At 43.8% G+C, this 23957-nt stretch overlaps 1 protein-coding gene across 16 annotated transcripts in view; it reads right to left on the bottom strand.

Moving 5' to 3' along the window:
- The window catches only part of RCBTB2 (RCC1 and BTB domain containing protein 2), a 43096-nt gene that overhangs the window by 5299 nt on the left and 13840 nt on the right, over positions 1–23957 (bottom strand). For 10 of the 16 annotated variants that reach the window (XM_012737278.3, XM_012737280.3, XM_012737284.3 and 7 more), the window contains 11 exons: positions 21289–21444; positions 20906–21056; positions 16580–16746; positions 15625–15783; positions 15433–15540; positions 14245–14387; positions 11307–11372; positions 7557–7747; positions 6889–7015; positions 5129–5268; positions 1584–1714 (listed from right to left, as the gene is read on the bottom strand). In XM_012737278.3, coding sequence (XP_012592732.2) covers positions 1584–1714; positions 5129–5268; positions 6889–7015; positions 7557–7747; positions 11307–11372; positions 14245–14387; positions 15433–15540; positions 15625–15783; positions 16580–16746; positions 20906–21056; positions 21289–21444 — 1539 coding nt within the window. The remainder of the gene's footprint in view (positions 1–1583; positions 1715–5128; positions 5269–6888; positions 7016–7556; positions 7748–11306; positions 11373–14244; positions 14388–15432; positions 15541–15624; positions 15784–16579; positions 16747–20905; positions 21057–21288; positions 21445–23957) is intronic. The other 6 variants (XM_012737283.2, XM_012737290.2, XM_076009463.1 and 3 more) reach the window with 2 other exon arrangements.

Genomic DNA, 23957 nt, shown 5'->3' with positions numbered 1-23957 from the left:
ATGAAAAAGTCTTAGAACGCAACCCTAGTTCGGTTGCAAACACCACGTGCCACCACCTACACCTCTGAACTGGCCCCCCAGAGTCCAGTGTCATCACCACAACTCTGAACCACAAACTACAGGACAGCACATAGATTTTGTTTGGCCATGAAGCATTTCTCGAGTGCCTAATATATAGCATTATTACCATGACATAAGACAAACATTCACTGTGCTTTTTAAATAACAATGTTTCAAAGTGGGTAAAATTTTCTTTTTAAGTGGAAAAAAAAGTCTGGATTTCAAGTATTTAGAGATAAATACATAATGTGACTTTGAAGAAAAGTTAGAAGCGGCTAAAGCAAAGTGCTAACGTTCTGGTTGATAAGTCATTTCCTTCCTCACACTTTTTGTACCTTCCAAATTTTCTTTAATAAACATACTATTATTTGCATAAGCAGGAAAAAAAGTTGTACCCTTTTCCCCACTAAAATGTCCCTGTTTTTTGACCAAAGGAGAGGATATCCTTATGCTAAAAGGAAATCAACTCTAAGAAGTTAAGGCCTGTTTCCTAAAGATTGAGTTCTAGGATGAGTTTTCTTTCCTTTCTTTATTATCATAACAATGCCTGGTCACTAAAAAAAAAAATTCAGAAAAAACAAGCAAAGAGAAGGAAATAAAAATCCTCCATACCCCACCATCCCATGATAACCACTTACTATATTCTTCAGTCCTTTTTTTCTATGTTGATGAATTTCAGTCTTATTCAGCCATTTATACATTTTTTTTTTAAAAAAGAACAGGATCATAGTTCCTCCCTTAGTGATACACCTCAAACAGCTGCATAACTTCATAGTATTAACATTTTATAAATAATCCTCCACTGTTCATACTGACCTTTTGCTAATCTTTCAAAATTATAAACTGGCACAGTAAACATCTCTGAAGCTAAATCTTTGTCCAAATCCATGACTACCTGAGATAAATTCCTAAGTGAATTCCTTAAGGAATCACATCTTTAAGGCTTTTAATACATATGATACCAGCTGCCCCCAGAATGTCTGTCCCAACTCGCACCCTCATCAGTTTAGGAAAACACCATTTTTCTAAGCCTACATTATTTTTAAAAACATATTTCCCAGGTTGATAGGTGAATATCATACCTTGTTTTCATTTATATTTCTCATTTATGTTTTTCATCTCTTCATAGAGTTATTTGTTCTTTGATCCATTTTTTTTCCAACCAAACTGCTCATAATTTTCTTTTTGTTTTTCACTATGGTAAACTTGCTTCATTATACATTGTAAATATTTTCCCAGTGTATCGTTACTTTCTAGTTCTCCCTGAGGCATTTTTTAATGTATAAAAGGTTTATCTTTTGAAAACAGATCTGTCAATCCTTTCCTTCATGGTGTCTGCCTGTGATATCCACCTCAGCATTATATAAATATTTACTGATATTTCATCTAGTACTTTTGTTACTTTATTTTTTTTAGATTAAATCTTTAAGCTACCTAGGGTTTATTTTAGTTTGAGACATGAGGCAGGCTCCTAACTTCATTTCTTCCAGAAGGCTGGCCAGCTGGAAGAATGCTTCTCTTACCTGGGCGTCGTATTTCACAGCGGCGGAGAGCAGAGCGATCGCATTCTCCTCACAGATTCCCTGTTTGATAGTTTGTTGGCAGAGCTTTTTCAAACGATTTTCTCTATAAAACGTAGCCAAGTCCAGCAACCCTGGTGGAAAGAGGTGTTTATTAGAGGAAGTGGTTTCAAGAATCCTGATTTAAACTCACTCAGCCATTCAGAGATGATTTGGATATCATTTTAAATATAATCCTCAGTGAAGCACCAAGTAAGTGAAGACTTCTGCTGACTCGCATTTTCATGTGCGGCTCTACTCAAGAAGGTAGCCAAGCTGAGCAAATACAAAAACCAGGAGCACAGAGAGAATGACTATTTTTTTTTTTTTTTTTTTTTTTTTGAGACAGAGTCTCACTCTGTTGCCTGGGCTAGAGTGTCATGGTGTCAGCCCAGCTCACAGCAACCTCAAACTCCTGGGCTCAAGTGATCCTCCTGCCTCAGCCTCCTGAGTATCTGGGACTATAGGCATGCACCACCGTGCCTGGCTAATTTTTTCTATATATATTTTTAGTTGTCCAGCTAATTTCTTTTTTTTTTTTTCCAGTAGAGACAGGGTCTTGCTTTTGCTCAGGCTGGTCTCGAACTCCTGAGCTCAAACAATCCACCCTCCTCAACCTCCCAGAGTGCTTGGATTACAGGGGAGAGCCACTGCGCGGCCCGAGAGAATGGCTTTGACATTTTTTCCAAGGAAAAAAAGAAAAGGAATGTGCTCCCCTAATCGCCCCTCCTGCTGCATTCTCAACACCTCTCCTGGGTCGTTTCCGAGAACAGACACTCATGCTGCCAACGATGATGCCCATCTTGAAAAGAAAAGAAAAACCTTTCCTGGACACGCATCTGCCTCCTGTCACCCCAAAACCATTTCTCTGCTCCTCTCTACGGCGGAACTCCTAGAGAGAGCCCCCTGTATCTGCTGTCTCTGTCTCCGTTTCTCGCCTCCCATCCTGACCTCAAGCCAGTCCTGGCAGAACCCCGTCCCCACTGCTCATAACACTGCACCTGTGGTCGTCACGGAATGGCTTCCGTGGGGCCAAATCCAAGGTCTATTCCCTGGTTTCGTTGACCATGCTCTCCCTGGAACATTTTGCTACTTGCATGCAGTTTTCTTCTCCTTAATCAGCTACTCCTCAGTTCTCTGGGCTGGATGGTTTCTCCTGACTTCCAAACGTCCCTTCCAGCACCCCTCAGACGCTGATTCCACTGACTTCCCTAAGCGCACTCCAGCCCGAGGGTTTTAAGCACCATCTATATAGGCTGATGAGTCCTGTTACAGCACCTGCGTCCACTTGCAAGTAATTCCCGTAGCCAGGGACACACATATGCAAGTAATTTAATTCTACCCCAAGGGAGGATGGGCAGCATTCTAACAGCAGTGGTCAATCAGCATTTGGAAGGTCCTACTTGTTTTCAGATATTGGTATTTGACTCTTCCTTAGAGACTTGCTGATTAGCATAAAGAATGTCAGAAATAGTTTGTCACTGGTAAAACAGTGGTATTGAGGATGTGTGGCTTGGCCGGGAATACTGAGTCCTCTGTCCTTGCAAGAATGGTGCCCCGGCAGGAGCTCGGTAGGTCTACACTGTCGGCAGCAGTATGCACGCTCCGTTTGCATGCAGTCCCCAGGTGCCATCTGATCAGAGGGTTAAGCTGAATCCTGCTACTAGAATATTCTGACATTCACCTCAAGCTAAACTGTCATGAAGGCACTTGCAATAGCGTGCCTGAAGGACAGGGAGATGGGATTTCATCCATCCTACCATATTAATTGTTTCTGTGTCTGTCTGCTAATAAATTTTGCACATGTAGCAGAATTTGATTAGAAACTTGTTTTCATTATAATATCAGAAATGCTATCAAAGTTATGGCAGAAAGACTTATGGCCCATTGAAGCATACTGAGATCTTGAGAGTTGTGGATGGCTTAATTGTTCTCAACAGCCCCAAACACTGCAGAGCTTCAGGCTCACAGATGCAGGGCTGCCCTAAGAGGGGACCCTGCTTCCTCCAGGCACACCCTCATCACAGGGCAGCCAAGGAGCCACGCATCTCCTTCTAGACCACACCTTGGGTACCTGGGGTTCAGTGTCTAATTGGCCCTGAGGGCAAGTGTGCATTTCCTCCCTCTGACAGGCCACACCACCAATGTGTTGGACCCCTGGCCCCAAAGGGTAGCCCGGGGGGGTGGTGGATGCAGGCTGGCGTGCCCGCACACCCTCGAGTGTGTGGCCACAAGCTGGAGGCCAGGGGTCTATCCTTCCTGTGCCCACTGGGTTCTAGCACAGAACTCCAAGGAGTCCTGAAACTCTAAATTCCAACTAAAACACAAACCTGGCCTTTCAGGTTCGAAGTACATTTTTCAAGGTTGGAGGATTGAACATGCTTTATCTGAAGTCTGTTAGCCTGACATTAACTTCAAAGTTTTAGGCATATGTACAATAGGCTTCCCTTTGGACTCTCAACAGGCCTCTGCAAATGTTACAAGAAGGCCTATATAAATTGGTGGCTCAAACTCCTTGGACCAGGCGTCCTCAAACTACGGCCCGAGGGCCACACGCGAGTGTTTTTACCCATTTGTTTTCTTACTTCAAAATAAGATATGTGCAGTGTGCATAGGAATTTGTTCATAGTTTTTTTTTTAAACTATAGTCCAGCCCTCCAAAGGTGTGAGGGACAGTGAACTGGCCCCCTGTTTAAAAAGTTTGAGGACCCCTGCCTTGGACTTTTCAAAGTCAAGAGCAAAACCTGTGGCTCTCTACCTTCCTCACCTGAGAGCATGGCACTGTCACAAACCCAGCTGCTCAGGCCAGACACCTCAGGGAAGCTGTCCCCTCACTCCTCACCCCTTCCGTCCCACCCTTCAACAAATGCCATCAGCTCCAGCTTCAAAATATATCCAGGATCTCATCTACTTCCAATGCCTCCACTGCTACACCACACCTACCCCAGGACAGCATCATCTCTCACCTGAACCATTAAATGACTGATCTTTAAAAAAAAGAATCACATCAGTCTCATGGTGGAAGCTGCTAGCTGCCTCTGTCCACTCCAACACACACACACAGAAGCACAAATCCATTCTTCCTCTTTCCCAAAACCACAGGATCTTTAGCCAAGGCAAGGCCATCTGGAAACGTGTGTCCTCCCAGACTCCGCAGCTGGGCACAGCCTCGATTAACTCCGGTCCACGGGTGGAAATTAGGGAACCTCCGGGACGCTCCCTTTGGAGACACTGGGATTGGCCGTGTGCCCATCTCCATCCCGTCCTCCGTGCTGCTGCCCCGAACGCTCCACAGTGGCCATGCTTTGATACTTCATCTCTCTCTTACTTTACTACCCAGTCGCCCTTTGTATGAAGTAGTAACAAGGGAAGAGCGTTTGGGTTCAACACACACAAAAGGAGCCACTTCTGTGACTGCCCTGACAGCCACTTGCTACCAGGTGCTACAGAACCACCTTGTCAGTTACTCAACGTTTGGCCAGTTTCTCGGGAAATTCTTTGGCAATTACCTACTGCCTCCTCAGGAGAGAGGCTGATGCTGTCTGTGTACAGGTATTCCAGGAAGGCTCGGTAAACGGGGTATGAAAATTCGCTCATTTCTACAACATTGCCCTCATTGTCTTCCAGCGAAGAACGAAAATGCTCGCATCTGAAGGAAGAAAGAAGTGCATCAGGTCCCAGTTTCCCTCGAGAGCAGACAGCCTCCCCTCCCTGAGGGGCATGTCCTTCTCTTGAAGGCGCGCTCCTGCACGTCCTTCCTTGGCTCCCTGCTTCTTTGCTGGCCTGAGGTTTCCAGATAATCATTTATTCCCCAAGGCTGCACTGCACACCCGCGGCTGTGGGTGGCCCAGGCAGCTGCCTGTAGGGCCACGCTGGTGGGGACAGTGCCGGGTTCCCTGGCATCTCGCTCAGACCACATGCGCTGATCGGCATTTAGAAAAATCAGTGGGCTTATTTTTATAAGATCTGAGTCATTTTGTTTCTTCACTCTGTGATGGGTTGATTTATGTCCTTTAAAAATTCATATGTTAAAGTTATAACCCCCGGCGCCTCAGAATGTGACCTTATTGGGAGACAGAGTCTTAGTGAAGGTAATCAAGTTAAAATGAAGTCACTGGGATAGTAGTCCCTGATATAATACAACGGATGTCCTTGTAAAAAGGGGAATTGTGGACACAGGCACACACACAGGGAGAAGCCATACGATGACTGGAGTTAGACTGCCACACACCAAGGAATGCCAGAGACTCTCAGCAGACTACTAGCTAAGAGAGAGGCGTGCTGTGAAGGAATAAACTTCTGTTTAAGTCACCAGTTTGTAGACTTTACTTACAACAAAGTCATCCAACCCCTTTCTCTATGGAGGCTAATGTGCTATGGTGAGAGTAAACAAATAGCACAGCTTGACCTTACTAAAGGGGAACTTGAGTCTAAAATGTGTATTGAGTTTGTGATTCATTAAAACAGGATTTAAACGTCTGTTATACAGCAACATAACAAATTTCAAAATCATTTGCTCAGAGAAAGAAGCCAGGAACAAAAGAATGCATCCTGCACCATTCCATTTATGTAAACTTCTAGAAAACAATAACTAATCTACAGTGACAGAAAGATCGTTGGTTGCCCGGGGCCGGGGCATGAGAGGCCTTTGGGGCTGGGGGAGGGGTGATGGGAAGGTCCTGGGTCTCCATGTGGAGCAGAGGCACATACGTATGTCAGTGCTCATCAGCGGCACACTTGACATGGGTGTAGCTCATTGCTCATACACATCAACAAATCTGATTTTTAAAAATCTTTGTGTTAGCTTCGCCCCAGACCTTGTTGGTCTGGAAAAGTCTTGATCCTCTCTTTTCTAAAGCATCGAAGTGTTCAGTATCCCACCAGTGGTTAAGGAGGGTGGTTACTATGAGCCGAGCTCAGTTCCCAGCCAGGGAAGTTGACTGATGATGTCCAAGTACTCAGCATGGTGTTCAAAGCACAGAAAGAGCACACGTACCCGGCTTTAGCTGGCTGCTGCCCAATGCCAAGGTGGACAACAGACTGTTTTCAGCCTGTCAGGAACACCCGCAGTACTGATTCCCCCAGCACTCGTCGCACACGACCTGTTATTTCTTGTTTCCCTGGCTGCCCTGTGTTTTCATAAGGGCAAAAACAGCCTTACATTTTTCCATTACTACTGAAGCGCCTAACGTATAGCTCTTTGGACACTTAGAAGATAAAGGTTGAAGAAACGGATTTATCTCAGTTCTCAAAATAAATGATTCCTTACCTAATTTTGAGAAGGACTTTATGTGCATAAATGTACTTTCCATCCACCAGAAATGTCAGGTCTGCAGTGTCTGGGTTGTCAAATTCCCTCTTCAGTGACTCAGCCACTGTGAGGTGGTCATCGGGTTCTAGGAGAGTGACACAAACACTTCTAGAGTAAACTACAGACACGGTGAAAACACAGGCCATGACACAGCACTGCTCTACTAACACCCATGAAAATTCCAGTCCCCCGAGATAACTGCCCCAGTGAGCGACGCTTTTCTCCCTAAGATCTGCAATCTCTGTAATCATTAAGGATGAGAACCTCACACGCATCTGCTTATGAATCCGGCAAAACAGCAGCAACAAGTTCCAAATCACCTCACTAATTTTAAATGAAATTTTAGAGTGTTTGAGTGAATACACTAACTAAAAATGAAAGAGTTTCCCAGTAAATGAAAAAGCAGTCGAATAAAATTGCTTTTAATTTAGGATTGGTGCTGGTCTCTGATGCTTTTACGAAAATTAATCAAATGAGTCCCCTTTCTCAAGAGCCCATGAGAGAGAAGGAAATGATGATTCTTCGCCTGGCAAAGTCCTCACTATGCAGATAAAAGCCCTGAGTCCTGTTCCTGGTCCACAGGCCAACGCCCCCCCCATGGACCGGCCCCCAGATGACCAGCTCACCCACGGACAGGAGGCGCCACGTGACGGCGGGAGTGGCGAAGCAGGCGAACACGTCGTCGGTGCAGGAGAAGTGGGTGAGATGGGGGAGGAGCACCGACTGGCCCCGGCACTGGCCCCACATGTACACGTGCCCTCCCTGGGTCTTGGCGGCGGACGTGTGGGCAGAGTGACAGGCTGCGATCTCTATGATCCTAAATTCACAAACACATGCCCCATCAACACAGTGAACAGGAGAAGAAACAAGTTGCTTTTTCCTTCCCCTACCTTTAACTGATTTGGGGCACGGCAAACTTGATTTACAGAAGGGGGCAGGCCCGAGAAGAGCAAACAACCACGCAAGACTCACACACCTCATCTCCTAAATCTTCAGGCACCAAACAGTTATTCAGACTTAAGCCACACTTCAGTGGCACTTGTAACTCACGACGATCTGTCTGTTAGAACTTCTAGCCAGTAGGCTTATAAAAATATGCACCATCCTGTTTTGAAATTCAAGTACAATCCAAGAGTGGAGGCCAAAAAAAAAAAAAAGTGATTGAATTATGTTCTTATAACATTACTTATTGAAGAAAATAATAAAGATTTGGGCCATCTGGACTTAGGGTCAATAAATAAATATTTTCATGAAAACATCCTCTATTTCAGCATGCTGTGGGCCATGCCAGCTCATACTGCCAAGAGTGAACTCAGTATTTCTCCCCCACTGAACTACACCATCTGGAGCCTGAGGGAGGAGTTTTCTAGATCACCACATGATAGACCCTACTGCAGTAAGTTCATGATTGACGGGAGGTAGTTCTCAGAACACTTCCTAATGGAAAACATTGTTTTGTTGATCTGGAAATAATTATAATACTTTTCTATAAGAATAAGCCACCATACAGATTCAAAGAGGATAGTAAACTCTTTCTCCCACCCCAAGGGAGCCCCTCATCTTGATTTTTTGCCCCCACAGGCAGGGGTGCCAGCATCCCCAGAGACTCAGGCTCTAAACTTCAGAGTCACCTTTGACTTCTACCTCCTCACCACTTTCTTCAGAACATCCACTTAACAAATAACATGGATTCTTTCTTTGCAATGTCTCCCCTCGGCCACCAGCCCGGGTCTGGCACACCCTGTGTCTGGACCCTGTCACAGCTGCCCGCCCAGGTCTCCCTCGCCTCTCCTCAGACTCTCCCTCTTCTACCCCACGTCACACGGTGGGGCAGAGGCTCCTGAGACACTGTTCTCATCCGTACTTTCCAACCTGCATGGACTTCCGTAAGGTTAAGTCCGGACACAAGACATCCAGGCCTTCCAGGACTTGGTTTCCACCTCTGTCCAGCCTTAAGTCACCTTTGTCCACACACCTCATGTTCCAACAAACAAGAGGTACTCACTGCCCCTCAATGTCTTTATTTTATTCACAGTTACAGTCCTTGTTCAGGAATGTTCCCTCCTTCTCTCTGCCTCACAAACCCTACCCTTCGTGTCAGGCCCCTGAGGTTCTGACAGCCCTGAGGTTCAGAGGTCTCTCGCCTGCCTGCGCTCTTGTGGCCACTTCCTGTCCACACCACTCCAGCCTGGCCCCGTTGGCATTTCACATGTGTAAGTTTCCTCTGTTCAGCGAGATGACAAGCTCCTGGCCAGCCGAATCGCTGGCGTATGTCTCTCTCTCTAAGCATGTTTAACACCGCGTCTTACTAAATACAGTTTGTAGGTCATTTCATGGCCCTACTGGGGAAGGTGAGCCACACAGAGCCACTGAGAGCTGGGTTAAGAACCCACTGATGAGCCACAGTGGGGCGCCCGGCCTTTGCAGTCAAAGAGACCCAGGTTTGAATCCCAGCTCCACCACGAGGCCTATCGCTACGGGCCTGTCGCCCAGCCTCTAGGACCTCCACTTCCTCACACTGCAGGGCTGGTGTGAGAATTAAATGATAAAATGCTAAGCGCCAAGCACAATGTCTGTGTATAACTGGTCGCATCCCAACAGAGGTTTCTTAACCCTACTGCTACTCTGTATCTTGAGTGGCAAAGCCTCCCTTAGGCAGAGACTCTGTATTTCTGATGATCCTTCAGATGAGTAGCTGTAGACTCTTCTTCCCTAGCAGAGTCCCTTCCTGACTCTGGCTCCAACCTCTACTCCAGCGCTGCGCAAGGAAGCCTTGCCAGGTGGGGAAATGGCCCATGCTATTGGGCTTCTCCAGAAGCACATTCTTCCCAAAAAATACAGAAAATGGGAGAGGGAAATAGAACACATGCATTTATTGAAAGAAAAGTACATCTCCTATTCCCATCTGTGTGACTGGCAAGCCTCACGTGTCTCGCTCACGCGTGAGGGCAGCGGCACGGCGTTAGGCGTTAGGTGGCCTCGCCACTGGGCGGATGTGGGCTCGGAGGCAGACCGGAGTTTGTGGAGGCCACATTAACTTAAATTCTTATAATCAGCTTTACCATCTTTTTAAAGGAAAAAAAAAAAAGGCAGGGGGTGGACAGGATACAAAGTAGCAATCGTCTCACAGTTCTGTGCTTTAGGGTGACTGACATAAGGCATCGGGCACTCAAAACTGGTTCTGTGGCTACAAATGTTCAACAGCTGCTGCAGACAGTAGGGCCTGCCCCAAGGAGCTCATGACCCGGCTGAAGAGACACGGAGACAATTCCCACGTAACATCACGGTGTGGGCTGGGACAACCTCGGGCAGGATTTAAAGTAAAAGGGAGCTCACCGGGCCACGTAGGCTTTGGATTTGTCACAAATGGAATCACAGCCCATGAGGTGGAGAGAAAGCGAGACCAGACATGCAGCAGGGGGTGGGGACAGCAAGGCTGCGGAGAGCTGGGACCCGCGGGCACCCCGCAGGGGCAGAGCACAGCAAGGGTTGCTAGGAACAGTGGTGTCAGCTCAGATCCAAGGCTGAGGAGTTCAGATGGGATCTGACGTGACGGGCAAATAAATGGGAAACAGCTTTGTCAACAGGGCCATGAGATAACGAAAATGGCGTTCTCAGAAAGACTGATCTGGCAGCAGTGTGCAGGGCAGAACTGCGAGGGAGAGAAAGAACAGCCCAGAAGGCTGACTGGGGAGGCCCACGGGTGTGGCGACGTCCCACCCGAGCCGTGCCACCAAGGAGGGGTCAGGGTGACGCAGATATAAATGCAGAGGGAGGAGAGGAGTCAAAGGTGGCCCCAGAGGGTGCGTCCAAGGAGACACCAGCCTGGCAGTGCTGAGGGAGGCGGGAGCAGCTCTGGGCCCTGGCAGACCAGAGGCCCGTCTGAGGCCTGCCGGCGGGCTGCTACATTTTAACCACCTCAGTGGTACAGCACCTGGTCTTCTCCGAGGGCAGGAGAGGTTAAACAGCCCAACAATGTGCAGGGAAACAGCAATTAACTGTTCTTGCTCTCTCTAGATTTCAGCACTTCTGCAACGAACTAAGCAAGGACTTTTAAAATTTTTTTTGAACAGTTTCTGTACACTTTGGGATAAAATTCTATGGAAAATGTCACTGATTAGAACACAATAGCATCCTTCTTTGTGAAGCTACCCGACATCAGAAAACCAAAATGACTCCATCCCTACATTCCCTCCTGAAATGTTTGCTGTCAGCCTCCGTGGAACGGGAACGGCCTTTGCCACGACCGCAGCTGGTGACCCGAGGTGGGAACGCTGCTTCCCTGAGCGGGGCTGGGACGGGCTGGGCCAAGGGGTGAGGGTGGGGAGGGCCACACTGCCGCCGGCCGTCCCCGGGCACGGCCTCGTGACGTTTACCTGGCACACCTGGCTCCGCACAGGAAGTCAGGGGTGGGGCGCGGGCGTGGCTGACCGCAGCAGCTGCTACAGGAAGGAGAGTGGAGACAGTTTAGAGGGAACCTTCAGGTCTAGGCTTGGGACCCAAGCAACTGCCAAGGAACCTCGCCTTTGCCTAAGGTCACTGCTTTTTACATCAGATCCATACCAAGAAGCAAATTCTGATGCTCAGATTTTCCCGTCTTACATGCAACCGACAATGACTATAATCTGAGCCAACCTTTACTGTCGGGGTGTCTGGCATATTGCACACTTTATTTTGTAGCCAATCTTAATGGGAAAAAAAAATTACTACATGCTGTTAATAAACAGGTTTTGTGTCACCTCAACAGAATGATCTGCAACAACCGGAGAGCTTAATGGCTGTGAAGTACTAGAAATGAAAAAGCAGAGAATGAGAAGGAACAGAAAACAGAAAACAACGAGCAGGGCCAAGGTCACTTGTGAGGGGGAAGAATAATGCAGAAGAAACAGCCGTGATCAAAGGATCCACAGCAGTGATTCCCAATCCTGGCTCCAGTTACCTCAAGAAGCTGCAGAGTTCTCAAAAATTCAAGGCCAAGTTAGGTTTACATCAGTTTAACTTGAAATATGCTCTGATGGAACTTCAAGAACAAAGACACAAATGCTGGTCAATCAAATACCAAGGTCGTGAAGCTTCAGAAAGATTGGGAATGACTGAGTCAGAGAGAAGACGATCATTTTAATTGTTAAAATTACTTTTATGTAAACATAAATTGCTGACAAATATTAGTATTCTTCATCATAAATAGACTTCTCTGGAAAACATTTTAAAAGGTTTCCCTGGGGTGGTTGTTCAAGCAAAGAATCCAGTGTACACAGAGTTTTTTCGTTTCCACTTCTGTGCACAGGTAACTAAGAACTAAAGACCCACCCTGCCCTAAATCTCATCCTGCTCCTAATTCGTCAAGCTTCCCCATAATGGGCTAAAAAGAGTCAGAAGTGAGCTTTCCTGAGAGGTAAGCCATGACATATCCTCGAGGTTTCAGTCACTGGAAAGGGTGGAGAAGTGCAGGACAAGTCCCAGCAGGGACTCATAAATATTCCTCCCTTACAGTTAAGCCTGTGATTGAGTGCCTGGCTGACATTGTGCAAGCTCCAAAATTTCCACCTGAAATTCAAGCGTGGAATGCTGGGAAAATCAGGAATATCTTGTTTCCAACACTCAACCATGATTTTACAGCCAAGGTCATGTTTATGTGGACAACAGCAAGTGTGCAAGTGCATGGCTGTTTCCACTTTTCTTTACATTTATAATTGCAAAATAATTGCAGTTTAAAATGATAGAAAAGCAATAGACAACTTTCAAAGTGCAGTTAAGCAACTTGGCACTCACGTCACTTCCATTCCCTGCTTCTCTGCTTTTGCTTTCTCCCACCTCAGTGCCCCGCAACCCATCTGCCCTGCATGAACCAGAGTCAGGAGACCTGGGGGGGGGGGGTCCTTCCGGGTCAGGGACCAACAGTGCAATGGGAAGCACACACTGGTGGGCAACGAGGACAGATGGGTTATGCAAGCACATACTTGGCCTCCATCTGTCAGAAAATGGTATACAATCCCGCTTTTATTTCGATGCGACTTTGATTTGATCATTTAACACTCTGTTGTTCAGTCTAAATCAGGCGTCCTCAAACTATGGCCCGTGGGCCACATGTGGGCTGCCTAGCACATTTATCTGGCCCTCTGGGTATTTTTTACCACTGTTGCCTGTCCTGCTAAGCAGCCAACTCGTCCCGGGCCCACAGTGTGCACTCTCCAACAGTCTGAGCGACAGTGAACTGGCCCCCTGTTTGAAAAGTTTGAGGACCCCTGGTCTAAATACTAAGCATCCCCACTAACTGGATTTGCTAGTCTGAGGCATTTCTGTGATTATTCAAAGCCTCAAGACTGTCCCTTCTCTTCTTGCTGAGAAACTCTGAACTACCTTTACAAGATGTGCAAACCTATTCAACATAGGTTAAAAAACATTAGCCAAGTTCACGATACTCAATTGAAAATGGAGGTGGTAGAACAAACAAGTTGGTCCTTGGCTTTCATTGTCAAGTACTCCAATAGAAGAATAGAATATAATTGCATATAAATACAAGCTAATCTATTTATCCATATATCTATTTTAAAATGAAATATAATAAAATTGATATATGCAATAAAAATAGTAGCATTAATTTCTACAGTGATTGCAACCCTGGTTTAAAAGAAAAGACAATGAAACGTTTCTACTTCATACTACTGTGTTGAGAAACAAATGGTGAAAAGGCAACAAACGGGCCACGCTTGAGAAATTCAAAAGGCCTTCAAAACTGCTAGGATAATTTGGAAACTAGTTCTGAATGTGCTAATTGCATAACTCAACCTTGCAAACAAGTGCCCAAAACTAAGTCTTAATTTTCTAACCATTTTCCTCTTCCTCATGCTTGGGAGTTAAAGTGATAAAATAAGCCCCGTCTTTTCAACTGACAGAGTTTCTAAGTAATTGAATGACTGGCTTTATACCCCATTCAAGGTACCTTCATTTTTCCCAAGCCATAGATGATAGACCTGAAGTGTTATCAACACCGCTTAAGAATGTAAGACAGAAAATGAGGAGGGGGAGAGGGTGGTCTGTGAGGGAGAAGAATAATGTAGAATAACTGTTGGAAGTTTTGTCATTGCAGTTTGCTTAGAGGAGAATGTTGGAGGTAAAGATGCAACATGGATAAGTGCAAATAGAGTGTTTAGCACACAATCAACCTCCCCAACAATTCAAAAGCCAACTTTAAAAAGGAATAAAATACTCCTGTTAAAGAATATTCTCATGCTATCAGAAATTCTCTACCACGTCTGAGTCCTGATTAATCACTGAAGACCACGGTGGGGAGTGTGAAGATGCACATGTTACCTGTCCTTTTCCACAACGACAGGGGTCGGGTAGGACTGGTTGCTTTTATTGCCAGTGCCCAACTGGCCATAGGAATTGGCACCCCAAGCATACACTTGGCCTTCATCTGTTAACACTAACGTGTGCGCATAGCCACAGGCAACCTGGAAGGAAAGAGACCAAACTGACTCAGGCCTGCAAATAGGAGGAAGTGGTTCACCACTTTCACAAAGTAGGTTAAAAATCAAAAATGAAAAAAAGGAAGAGGTGGCCTGCCCACAGAGGCGAGCATTAAGTTAACCCATCTCCTTCCAGAACGGCAGGAAGACTGCCGTGAGTCCCTTAGCTGTCTCAACTCCACTTCATTCCAGCTTTACTGCTTCCCGGAAATCAAGGGGTCGGAGGTGAATGTAAGAAACAGACACTTTAATTTTTTAATAAATAGTTTCTTTTTTCTGACTATAAAAGCAAAAAATGTTCAATGTGAAAAAGATAGTAAAGTATAGATAGGAAAGTACTTTCAGGATCAGCGTTTCTTCTATTTATATATAGACACAGAGAAACATACCTATAGCTTTTTATAAATGACCATATTATATAAGCAGCTCTGTATCTTGTTTCTTTTTATAATACTTTACCATTACATACAGCACTGTCCCACATCGTTAACAATCCCTTGTAAACATCATTTCTGTCATCATAATTAATTTTTGATTAGCAAATTAGGCTACACCTATTGTTTTTTATTAGTAATATTTTTTCCCCTGTATCTTCTTAACTAATTCTATAAGAGACTTTCTCTTTGGTGAATGCCCTGGGAATAGAATTATAGGTCAGAGGGCATGAACACTAAGGCTCTTGACACACATTGCCAAAGATTCTTCAGAAAAGGTTCTAACAATGTACATTTCCAAAAAGCTGCGTGTGGGAGGAGTGTCCTAGGAACAGAGATTTCCTGATGGACAGCTACAAGTTAATTCAGAAAAAAAGAGCTTTCACCTTTATTTCAGTGAAGACATCCAAGCCAGCGAAACTTTGCATCCTGCCAAGAAAACTGTGCTTTTACTACACTGGCATCTTTGCCACTGAGGACTTAACTCTTTGCACTCGCTTGCTTTTTTCTCATTAACCACTCGACATTATCCACACTCGACATCCGAGTGCAAAGGGTTCAAACGACGCGCGCACACAGACCGCCAGTGGACGTACCCGCTGGACGCGGATGCCCTGCAGCGCGGCGATCCTGCAGGGCGTGGGCTGGTTGCCACTGCTGCCCAGGCCGAGCTGCCCGTTCCCGTTGTAACCCCAGACGTACACCTGCGAGGCAAGGAGACACGCGGGGCTCAGCAGAGACGGACGGCCTCACCGGGTCCTCTGCAGCGAGAGACGCGCCATACCCACCTCGCCAGTGTCCACCACGGCCATGGAGCACATCTGCCCGCACGCTATGTTCACCACCGCTTTAGTCTGCAGGCAGCCCGTGACGCGCCGGGGGATGGGCTGATTAGCGGTGGAGCCGGATCCCACCTGCCCAGAGTTATTGTAGCCCCAGGCAAACACCTGTTTGAAAGAGAAGGTCAATAAATGAAATGCATTGACGTATAAAAGTGTCTGGACTGGACACCAAGGTGCACGAGCGGCACCTTGTCTTTCCTCTCGCCGAGCTGCACGTGCAGAAATCCTCACCACGCAGGCAGAGAGGTTTTTATAAAATCCATTCTTACACAAAGTACTATTTTACCAAATTAGGTTATTGGTGCTGTCTACACAAACAGTGATGGTTACTCTCGCACATCATGTAACACAAAAATATCCACTTCGCCTCAGCCATATTTTCTACCATTGGGGGGGGGTTTCTTATTGCAAACAACCTCTTCACTATGGCAATTTAGAAAGTCAATACATTCTTGGTCTAGCACCTTCAGAATCCATTCCCCTATATAGTTCTCAGAACCTGGATGGTTGACACAAAGTAGCTAAATTTTATAATTTTTGTGGTATGTAAGCTGTTTCCCCCAATGTTAGACACTACAATTACTTCCTTCTCAGGGTATGTTGGAATATGACTCTAGCTTTATATCTGTAGATAATTAAATGTGTTAAGAATAAGGCAATAATTTTATTAAAAAAAAAGTCAATACATCCTTTTGAGTTTTGCAGTTATATATTAAGTGCTTACTACATACAGGCAAACTCCATAACACAAATATCAGTACTCTGAATTATTACCAAAAATCAGGCTGAATTTGAGGGAGGTGGTTATTTTAATCAAATGATCCTATTGCCAGGACTGCTAAAGGAATCTACAGAATCTTACCGAAAAAAAGGCAGTGAGTTTTACACCCACTGTTCTCACCTCTCCATCAGATGTTAGCACCAAAGAATGGTAAGACCCGCAGGCAACTTCGATGACTTGTTTGTTGGACAAATTAGTAGAGATGTGACAGGGCACTAAACCGTGATTAGTTGTCCCATTGCCCAGCTGGCTGTAAGCATTATGACCCCAGGTAAAGACTTCTCCTTCTGAAAATAAAAAGAAAGATAACCAGCTTCCAAAACATCTACTTCATTATATGAAAATATATATTGCACGATATCCACAAATGAAAACTAAAAATTCAAGTCCAAAAAGTTACTAACTTATCTATTCTACCAAATTCATTCTACAAAAGAATCTCTTAGGAAAGTGTAAACTGAATTCTAACCCAAAGTAACAATATGAAATTTAAATGCATGTAGTTGTAAGAGCTGGAAGAGAGCTTTTTAATAAATAACAGAGAAAAGGCTGCTAAGAGTAATAGAAAAATCAGACTGAAAGTTGGAAGACTGTAAGGACACTTAATTCCTCTGGGTCTTAATTTTCTTATCTAAAAAATTATCAACAAGTTAGTTTTTTAAAATCTTTGTTATTATAGTATATATTATACAATATAATACATACTCAGAAAAGTTCATAAAAACATATGTACAGTTTTGGAAATAATTATAAAGCACATGACCATGTACTACTATTCAGATCAAGAAATATAGCCTTATAACTACCCATAAAGCCCCTCCCACATATATCTTGCATAAAAGGATTTCATTTTTCCTGTTTTTGAAACTTAAATAAGTGGAATCCCAAAGTATGTACTCATTTCACCTGTATTTCCCACTATATTGTTTCTTTGTGCTACATTCTGAATAATATCTTGTGTTCTATCTCCCAGTTTATTAACTTTCTCTTTTGCTATGTTCAAGCCGCTACAGAATTTGGCCACTGAATTTTCATTTTTATAATTATGTTGTTCATTTGGTTCTTTTTCAAATCTTCTATGATCTCTACAGATATCTTCAAGCTCATTTTTTATTTCTTCAAACAATAGATATAGTTATCTTATAGCTATCTTATAGGTATGTGATAATTCCAACATCTGATGTTCGGTAGTCAGTTCCTGCTGTCTATTGTTTCTGCTGGTTCTCATTCACAGTAGGTACCTTGTTTACTTGTATAGTAGTCCCCCCCTTATCCTTGGGGAATACGTTTCAAGATCCCCCGTGGATACCTGAAACTGCAAATAGTACCAAATGCTATATATACTCTGTTTTATCCTATACATGCATACCAATGATAAAGTATAATTTATAAGTTAGGTACAGTAAGAGATTAACAATAACTAATAATAAAATAGAACAATTATGAAATATGGTAATATTGTGTACAATTACACAGATAGAAGATTCATTCTTGCCATAAATCTTAGCAACCTCAGCATACGATTTTTTTCTTTCCTCATTAACTCGAGAACTTTCCTTTTTCATTTAAAGCAAGTACTTTATGCCTTCTCTTTGGTGCATCCAAATTGCAAGCATCACCACTCTTTTCACTTTGGGGCCATTATTAAGTAAAATAAGGGTTTCTTGAACACAAGCACTGCGATCCCACAAGTTGGATCTGATAACCCAGACAGCTACTAAGTGACTGCGGGGCAGGTAGCACAGGTACCTTTGTCTGCTGGACAAAGGGATGATTCATGTCCCAGGTGGGATGGAGTGTGATGGCACAAAGATTTCATCACGCTACTCAGAATGGTGCAAGATTTAAAACTTATAAATTGTTTATTTCTAGAATTTTCCATTTAATATTTACAGATCATGGTTGATTATAAGTAACTGAAACCGAGGAAAATGAAACCATGGATCAGGAAATACTACTGTACACCTGGTTATCTTTGAGTATGTGCTGCTTATTGCCATTGAAAAATTATTTGGCAGCTGGGTGCAGTGGCTCATGTCTGTAATCCCAATAGGCAAGGAGGCAGGAGGATAGCTTGAACCCAGGAGTTCAAGACCAGCCTGGACAACATGTCAGACATCCATCTCTTAAAAAATAAAATAAAATTAGCTGGGCATGACAGCAGGTGCCTGTAGTCCCAGCTACTTGGGAGGCTGAGGCAGGAGGATCACTTGAACCTAGGAATTTGAGGTTCCAGTGAGCTATGATCATGCCACCATATCCCAGCCTATGTAGCAGAATGAGACCATGCCTCTAAATAATAATGATAATAATAAATAATTTTAAAAAAAAAAGAAAAATTATTCGGGGTGATTCCCTGAGGCCTAGGACGAAGGTGACGTCCTCTAGAAAGAATTTGTATTTACTACTATTGTGTCCTTAAGGCACTGACATTCCAGTACCTCTAATAAATTCAAGGCTTAAGATTTCTTGGACCATCCAATCTGATGTAAATTAAATTACAAGTCCATGGTTACAAACTCTTGGGGAAAAATTTTCTTTCTTTTCTTTTATCCTCCCTGCTTTGCTCAGAGCAAAGAATATGGTCATAAACTCTTGAGGAGAAATTTTATTTCTTTTCGTTTTTTTTTCCTTCCTGCTTTGTTCAGGGCAAGGAATTCTTGTCAATTCTTAGGAAGCGGCTAATCCTCTGCTTGGGGGTGTAGTTTCTGCAGTCCCAGCCTAAGCTGGGAGGCCTTCTGTTAGACTCCATGCCAAGTAGGACTTTGACCTATCACCTCTTCACCTCCTGAGTATATCCAAACCACAACTCAGGTTAGGTGGGCAGACAGATGCCTTTAAGGCAAAAGTAGCCTTACTAAGGTTAGTTCTAGAACCTAACTAAGGTTAGAACTAACTAAGGTTAGTTCCCCCCTAACCTTTTAAATTTGGTCTGATAAGTTCTTTCTGCCTGGTCAGTGCTTTTGCTATCTTCATGAAAACTTTTAAAAACAATTTTATCTGCCTCTATTAACTTGTGACAAATAAAAAAAAAAAAAAAAAAAAAAAAAAAAAAGAAAAACAATTTTATCTAGGATTTTAGTTGTTTTAGGTAAAGAGGTGATCCAAATAATCTAATCTGTTGTTACTAAAAACCAAAAATCCCTAGAACTTATTTTTTAAATGTAAAATAAACCTATAAAAGCCTATTTATAGGCGCGGTGGCTCACGCCTGTAATCCTAGCACTCTGGGAGGCCGAGGCGGGCGGATTGCTTGAGGTCAGGAGTTCGAAACCAGCCTGAGCAAGAGCGAGACCCCGTCTCTACTGCAAATAGAAAGAAATTAATTGGCCAACTAATATATATAGAAAAAAATTAGCCAGGCATGGTGGCACATGCCTGTAGTCCCAGCTACTTGGGAGGCTGAGGCAGGAGGATTGCTTGAGCCCAGGAGTTTGAGGTTGCTGTGAGCTAGGCTGATGCCATGGCACTCACTCTAGCCTGGGCAACAAAGTGAGACTCTGTCCCAAAAAAAAAAAATAAAAAAAATAAAGCCTATTTATAAAAATTATTTTCAGTTTAAAGAATACTAATATAATGAATACTAAGCTGAAGGACAACTCTAAGGTATGTTTTAATTCTAATTATCTTATTAGTCTGAATTTATGAAATAGCCATAAGGATGTTTAATTCCTTATACTACTAATTCCTACTACCGCCATCAGTCACTATTTAGTGTAAGACCCACAGAATGCTAAAAGTTGGGGGAGGGGTTGTTGAAATCAAGGTTTAATCTCTCAATTCACAGATCAGGAATCTAAAGTTCAAAAAGCAGACTTGCCAAAGTCCACAGTGAGTTGAGTAGGGTTACCTGGGTTTATAGCACTGTCATTCATACATCTAAAATGCCAATAATTGCTAGATTCCATCTGCTACATTATCTTACCAGAGTAAGATATATTCAGATATGTTCCCAATTCATGTTGTTCAAAGCACAGTCAAGTTCACTGGGTGGAGCCAGAAACTCTCACCCAATCAAAAAGTACATTCTCAATTTAACCACTTCAGTACGGCGCTCACCTTGCCCACAGCCGGCACGCATAGTCTGCTCGATAGTTTGTGCTGTGCATTGACGGTGAATCCGTTTTGCTCTTGTGTGATGAGGAAAGCTTTAAAGCACTGAAAGCTTGTTTTACTTTACAGGCAGCTTTACTTGTCATGTAAATCAGAATAGGTAACATATACATATATGTTTTTATTACGGTATTTTTAAATGTTTACAACTTTATTTTGATAAATGAAAAATTAGAAAAGTCCTATCACGGCTGTCTGCTAAAGTCTCTGTGTGTGTTCATCTGTGGCTGTTGGCTATAGTTCACGCTGGTACCGAAGTGGTTAAGGGTGGTCCTAGTCTTGCTCCTCAACAGATAAAGCAATGGCTGAAATTCTACGTGGCGTTCCTGTTACCTGTTGTTGCAAGGACAATGTGTGGACCGCTACCGTAGCTGAGGCAGGCTATCTTTTTGCCACTTAAGGAATCCAGTCTCCGAGGTTCAATGGTGCTCTGGACGTCACCTAACCCCAAACAGCCACAGCAGTTCGTGCCAAGCACAAAAATCTGTGGGGAAAAAAACCACCGTTAGTTCAAGCAATTCTATTTCTGACTAACCTATAAATTATATCCAAACAGGCATCATCCTCCTAAAGCAAACTGCTTCATTTATATAACAAATAACAATCTACTTTCCATGTTTTTTTTTAACCTTTATTCCTTAGTTCCCCCAAGATCTTCAATTTAGCAAACCCATTTCTAAAAATACGGGTGGCCGAATTATTTTCTTCAAAATTACCTCATCGTTTACTGTAGTGTATAAAACTTCATTGCCAGCACTGCCAAAGACACACGCCTGACGAATCAACTGCAGTTCTTCCTCAGAACAAAGGGAAAAAATTGGCCACTTGCCCACATCTAACATCTTCAAAGACGACAGAGTAGCCTGTACTGACTGAAAAGGAAAAAAATATATATATTGAGACTACTACTAATCACAGTTAAATTTTCTTTGCCCCTTCAGTTCCGTGGAAGAGGACTGGCAGGCCGCACGAGCTTCTGAGAGGGCTCTCAGGGCTGCAGGCCTCGCCTCTGTGCTGGCTGCCCTCACAGCCGCTGAGCACCAGGGGCCGGGTGGAACCAGGTCTCGCCTGTTCATTTTCTTCAAGGACTCGGGAATCAGCCAAAGCTGAACTTTGGGGAGCTGTTTAGCTAGTGTTTTAAATACCGGCTATATCTTAAATGTAGCTGTGGAGACTAGGCTGGCTATAAAAGCGAGACAGAGAGGCAGAGTGAGTGCGTGAGAGAGACCTGCCATTTCTTCTGCTGCCTAAGTCCTAATAAAACAAATCCTTAGAAAAGAACAATGCTGAAGGCGACACCAGGGAAATGGTCCAAAAGTTTCAGTTCATGGGCAAGCCTGACCTGACCTTCAGTTTGAGAGGTTGATGGGTTTCCTCACCACCCACTTAAGGTTTGGGGGGAGAGGTAGGAAGAGACACCTAGAAAGTGTTTGTACTAGTTTGCTAGGGCAGCCGTAACGAAGTACGGCGAACTTGGTGATTAAAACACCAGAAATTTATTGGCTTACAGTTCTGGAGGCTGAAAGTCCAAAATGAAGGTATCAGGGCTCCTTCTCAGGGCTGTGAGGGAAAGATCTGTTCCAGGCCTTCCCTCCTAGCTTGTAAATGACTATCTTCTCGCCACGTCTATTCACATCGTCTTCCCCCTTGCGTACCTCTGCGTCCAAATGTCCCCTTTCTTAAAGGATCCCGGTCATATCAGATGAAGGCCCACTCTAATGACCTCCTCTTGACCAAATACATCTGCAATGACCCCATTTCCAATAAGCTGCGTTCTAAGGTACTGGATGTTAGGACTTCAACACATGAATTTGGAGGGTGGCAATTAAGCCTGTAACAGCATATCTTCATGAGCATCTGCACTCCCATAAGAGCACTGAATGTGCACATTATAAAGTTGTTTGAAAAGACAGTTTTTACTTATTTGCTACATTGGAGGCATTTTTACTTATATACTCTTCAACTTTCAAAAATTTTGGTGATTATAATAAGATGCATCAACAGCCAAAATGCCTATCAAATGCTATGTTTGGCCATTTTCCACAATAATCACCAAACTCATGCTTAATTTAAAAGAGCAAAGGTTTTCTAAGGGTGCTCTTTCTTATCAACTATTAAAGCATCCCTACTAGGAATGAGTTCTGGTACAGAGCTGGCGGCCCAGCTACTTATTTTCTGCAGATCTGAAAGAACACCTGTCCTTAGGAGTCAGGAGAGGATGTCTGAAAGCACAAGTCAGCAACTCTGCTCTTCTTAAGTCCACACCAGAGACTTACAAAGCTCCCCTATCCTCACGACTGTGAGGTATTCTGGGCCCCCCTTCACAGACCCTTGAGTGCCCTTCAGGAGGACAGAGACAGAGACACTTCACCACCGTGTCATTGGTCCCTTGAATAGAGTCAAGAATACAATAAACACCTGTGTTGGTCAAATAAACAAATGAACGTTTGAATGGATGGCTCGCTTCTGGGTCCACAGCCCTCCTGTCCATCTCATCCTCTGTAACTCGTTCCAGAAGAAGATATTCCAATTTTCTGGCCCCTCTGGTTTCTACTCACCACCCCAGTGCTCTCCATTTCTACTTCACCTGAGCCATGTTGCCAAACACTACTCTATTACCAAGTTTCAAACTTTTAAGTTCCCCCTGATCACAGCTAACAATCCTAAATTTGCATCCAAAGTGAGGTCTGCAATGAGTAAAAGCGTCAAACAGCTGTCCCAGTGACCACTGAACTTACAGCAGAAATAAGTCGAGCCACCAGCTTTTTATTGTAATTTTAGCTCTGTTTTAGGTTTCTATCTTTTCTGACTAATGTTCAAAGAATTACTGGATGCTATGGCTAAAAAGCTCCAAAGGTCATTTTACGGGTGAGAAACCTGAAGAAAGCCCAAGAGGGGCTGTACTGGGTTGAATGGTTGTCTCCCAAAATCCAAAAATTCACGTCCACCTGGAAACTCATAGTGACCTTATTTGGAAACAAGGTCTTTGCAGATGTAAGAAGAGGAAGTCATGAAGAAAACAATCATTATGAGAATATAACTCAAAGTTTTGTATTGCAATTAGTAAGCCTTGCTAGAATGCTGTTCATGAGAGTGTTATACAAGGAATAGACACCCAGGCCTCGTGGTCTTTCAGGGCCCGTGGCTTTCCGTGGAGTAGCCACTTAGCATTGAATTGTACTGCCCTGAGCTCAGTGTGTCTGCGCCCACGGAGATTAAGAACTTGATCCCTTTCTTATATATTAAGATAACACGTCCTGAAAATAATTTAAGTTGTCACAATTCTCAATTATTTTTAAATACCACACAGGTTACTTTAGATTTTTGCTTATTACCAACCCTTTATGAAATCACATTGTATCTATTTAATAAAACTGTACTAGAT

The sequence above is a fragment of the Microcebus murinus genome, chromosome 13 (genome assembly GCF_040939455.1).
Source record: "Microcebus murinus isolate Inina chromosome 13, M.murinus_Inina_mat1.0, whole genome shotgun sequence".
NCBI lineage: Eukaryota > Metazoa > Chordata > Mammalia > Primates > Cheirogaleidae > Microcebus > Microcebus murinus.
The sequence above is the reverse complement of the archived record's forward strand: the minus strand, read 5'-3'. Positions and strand labels throughout refer to the sequence as shown.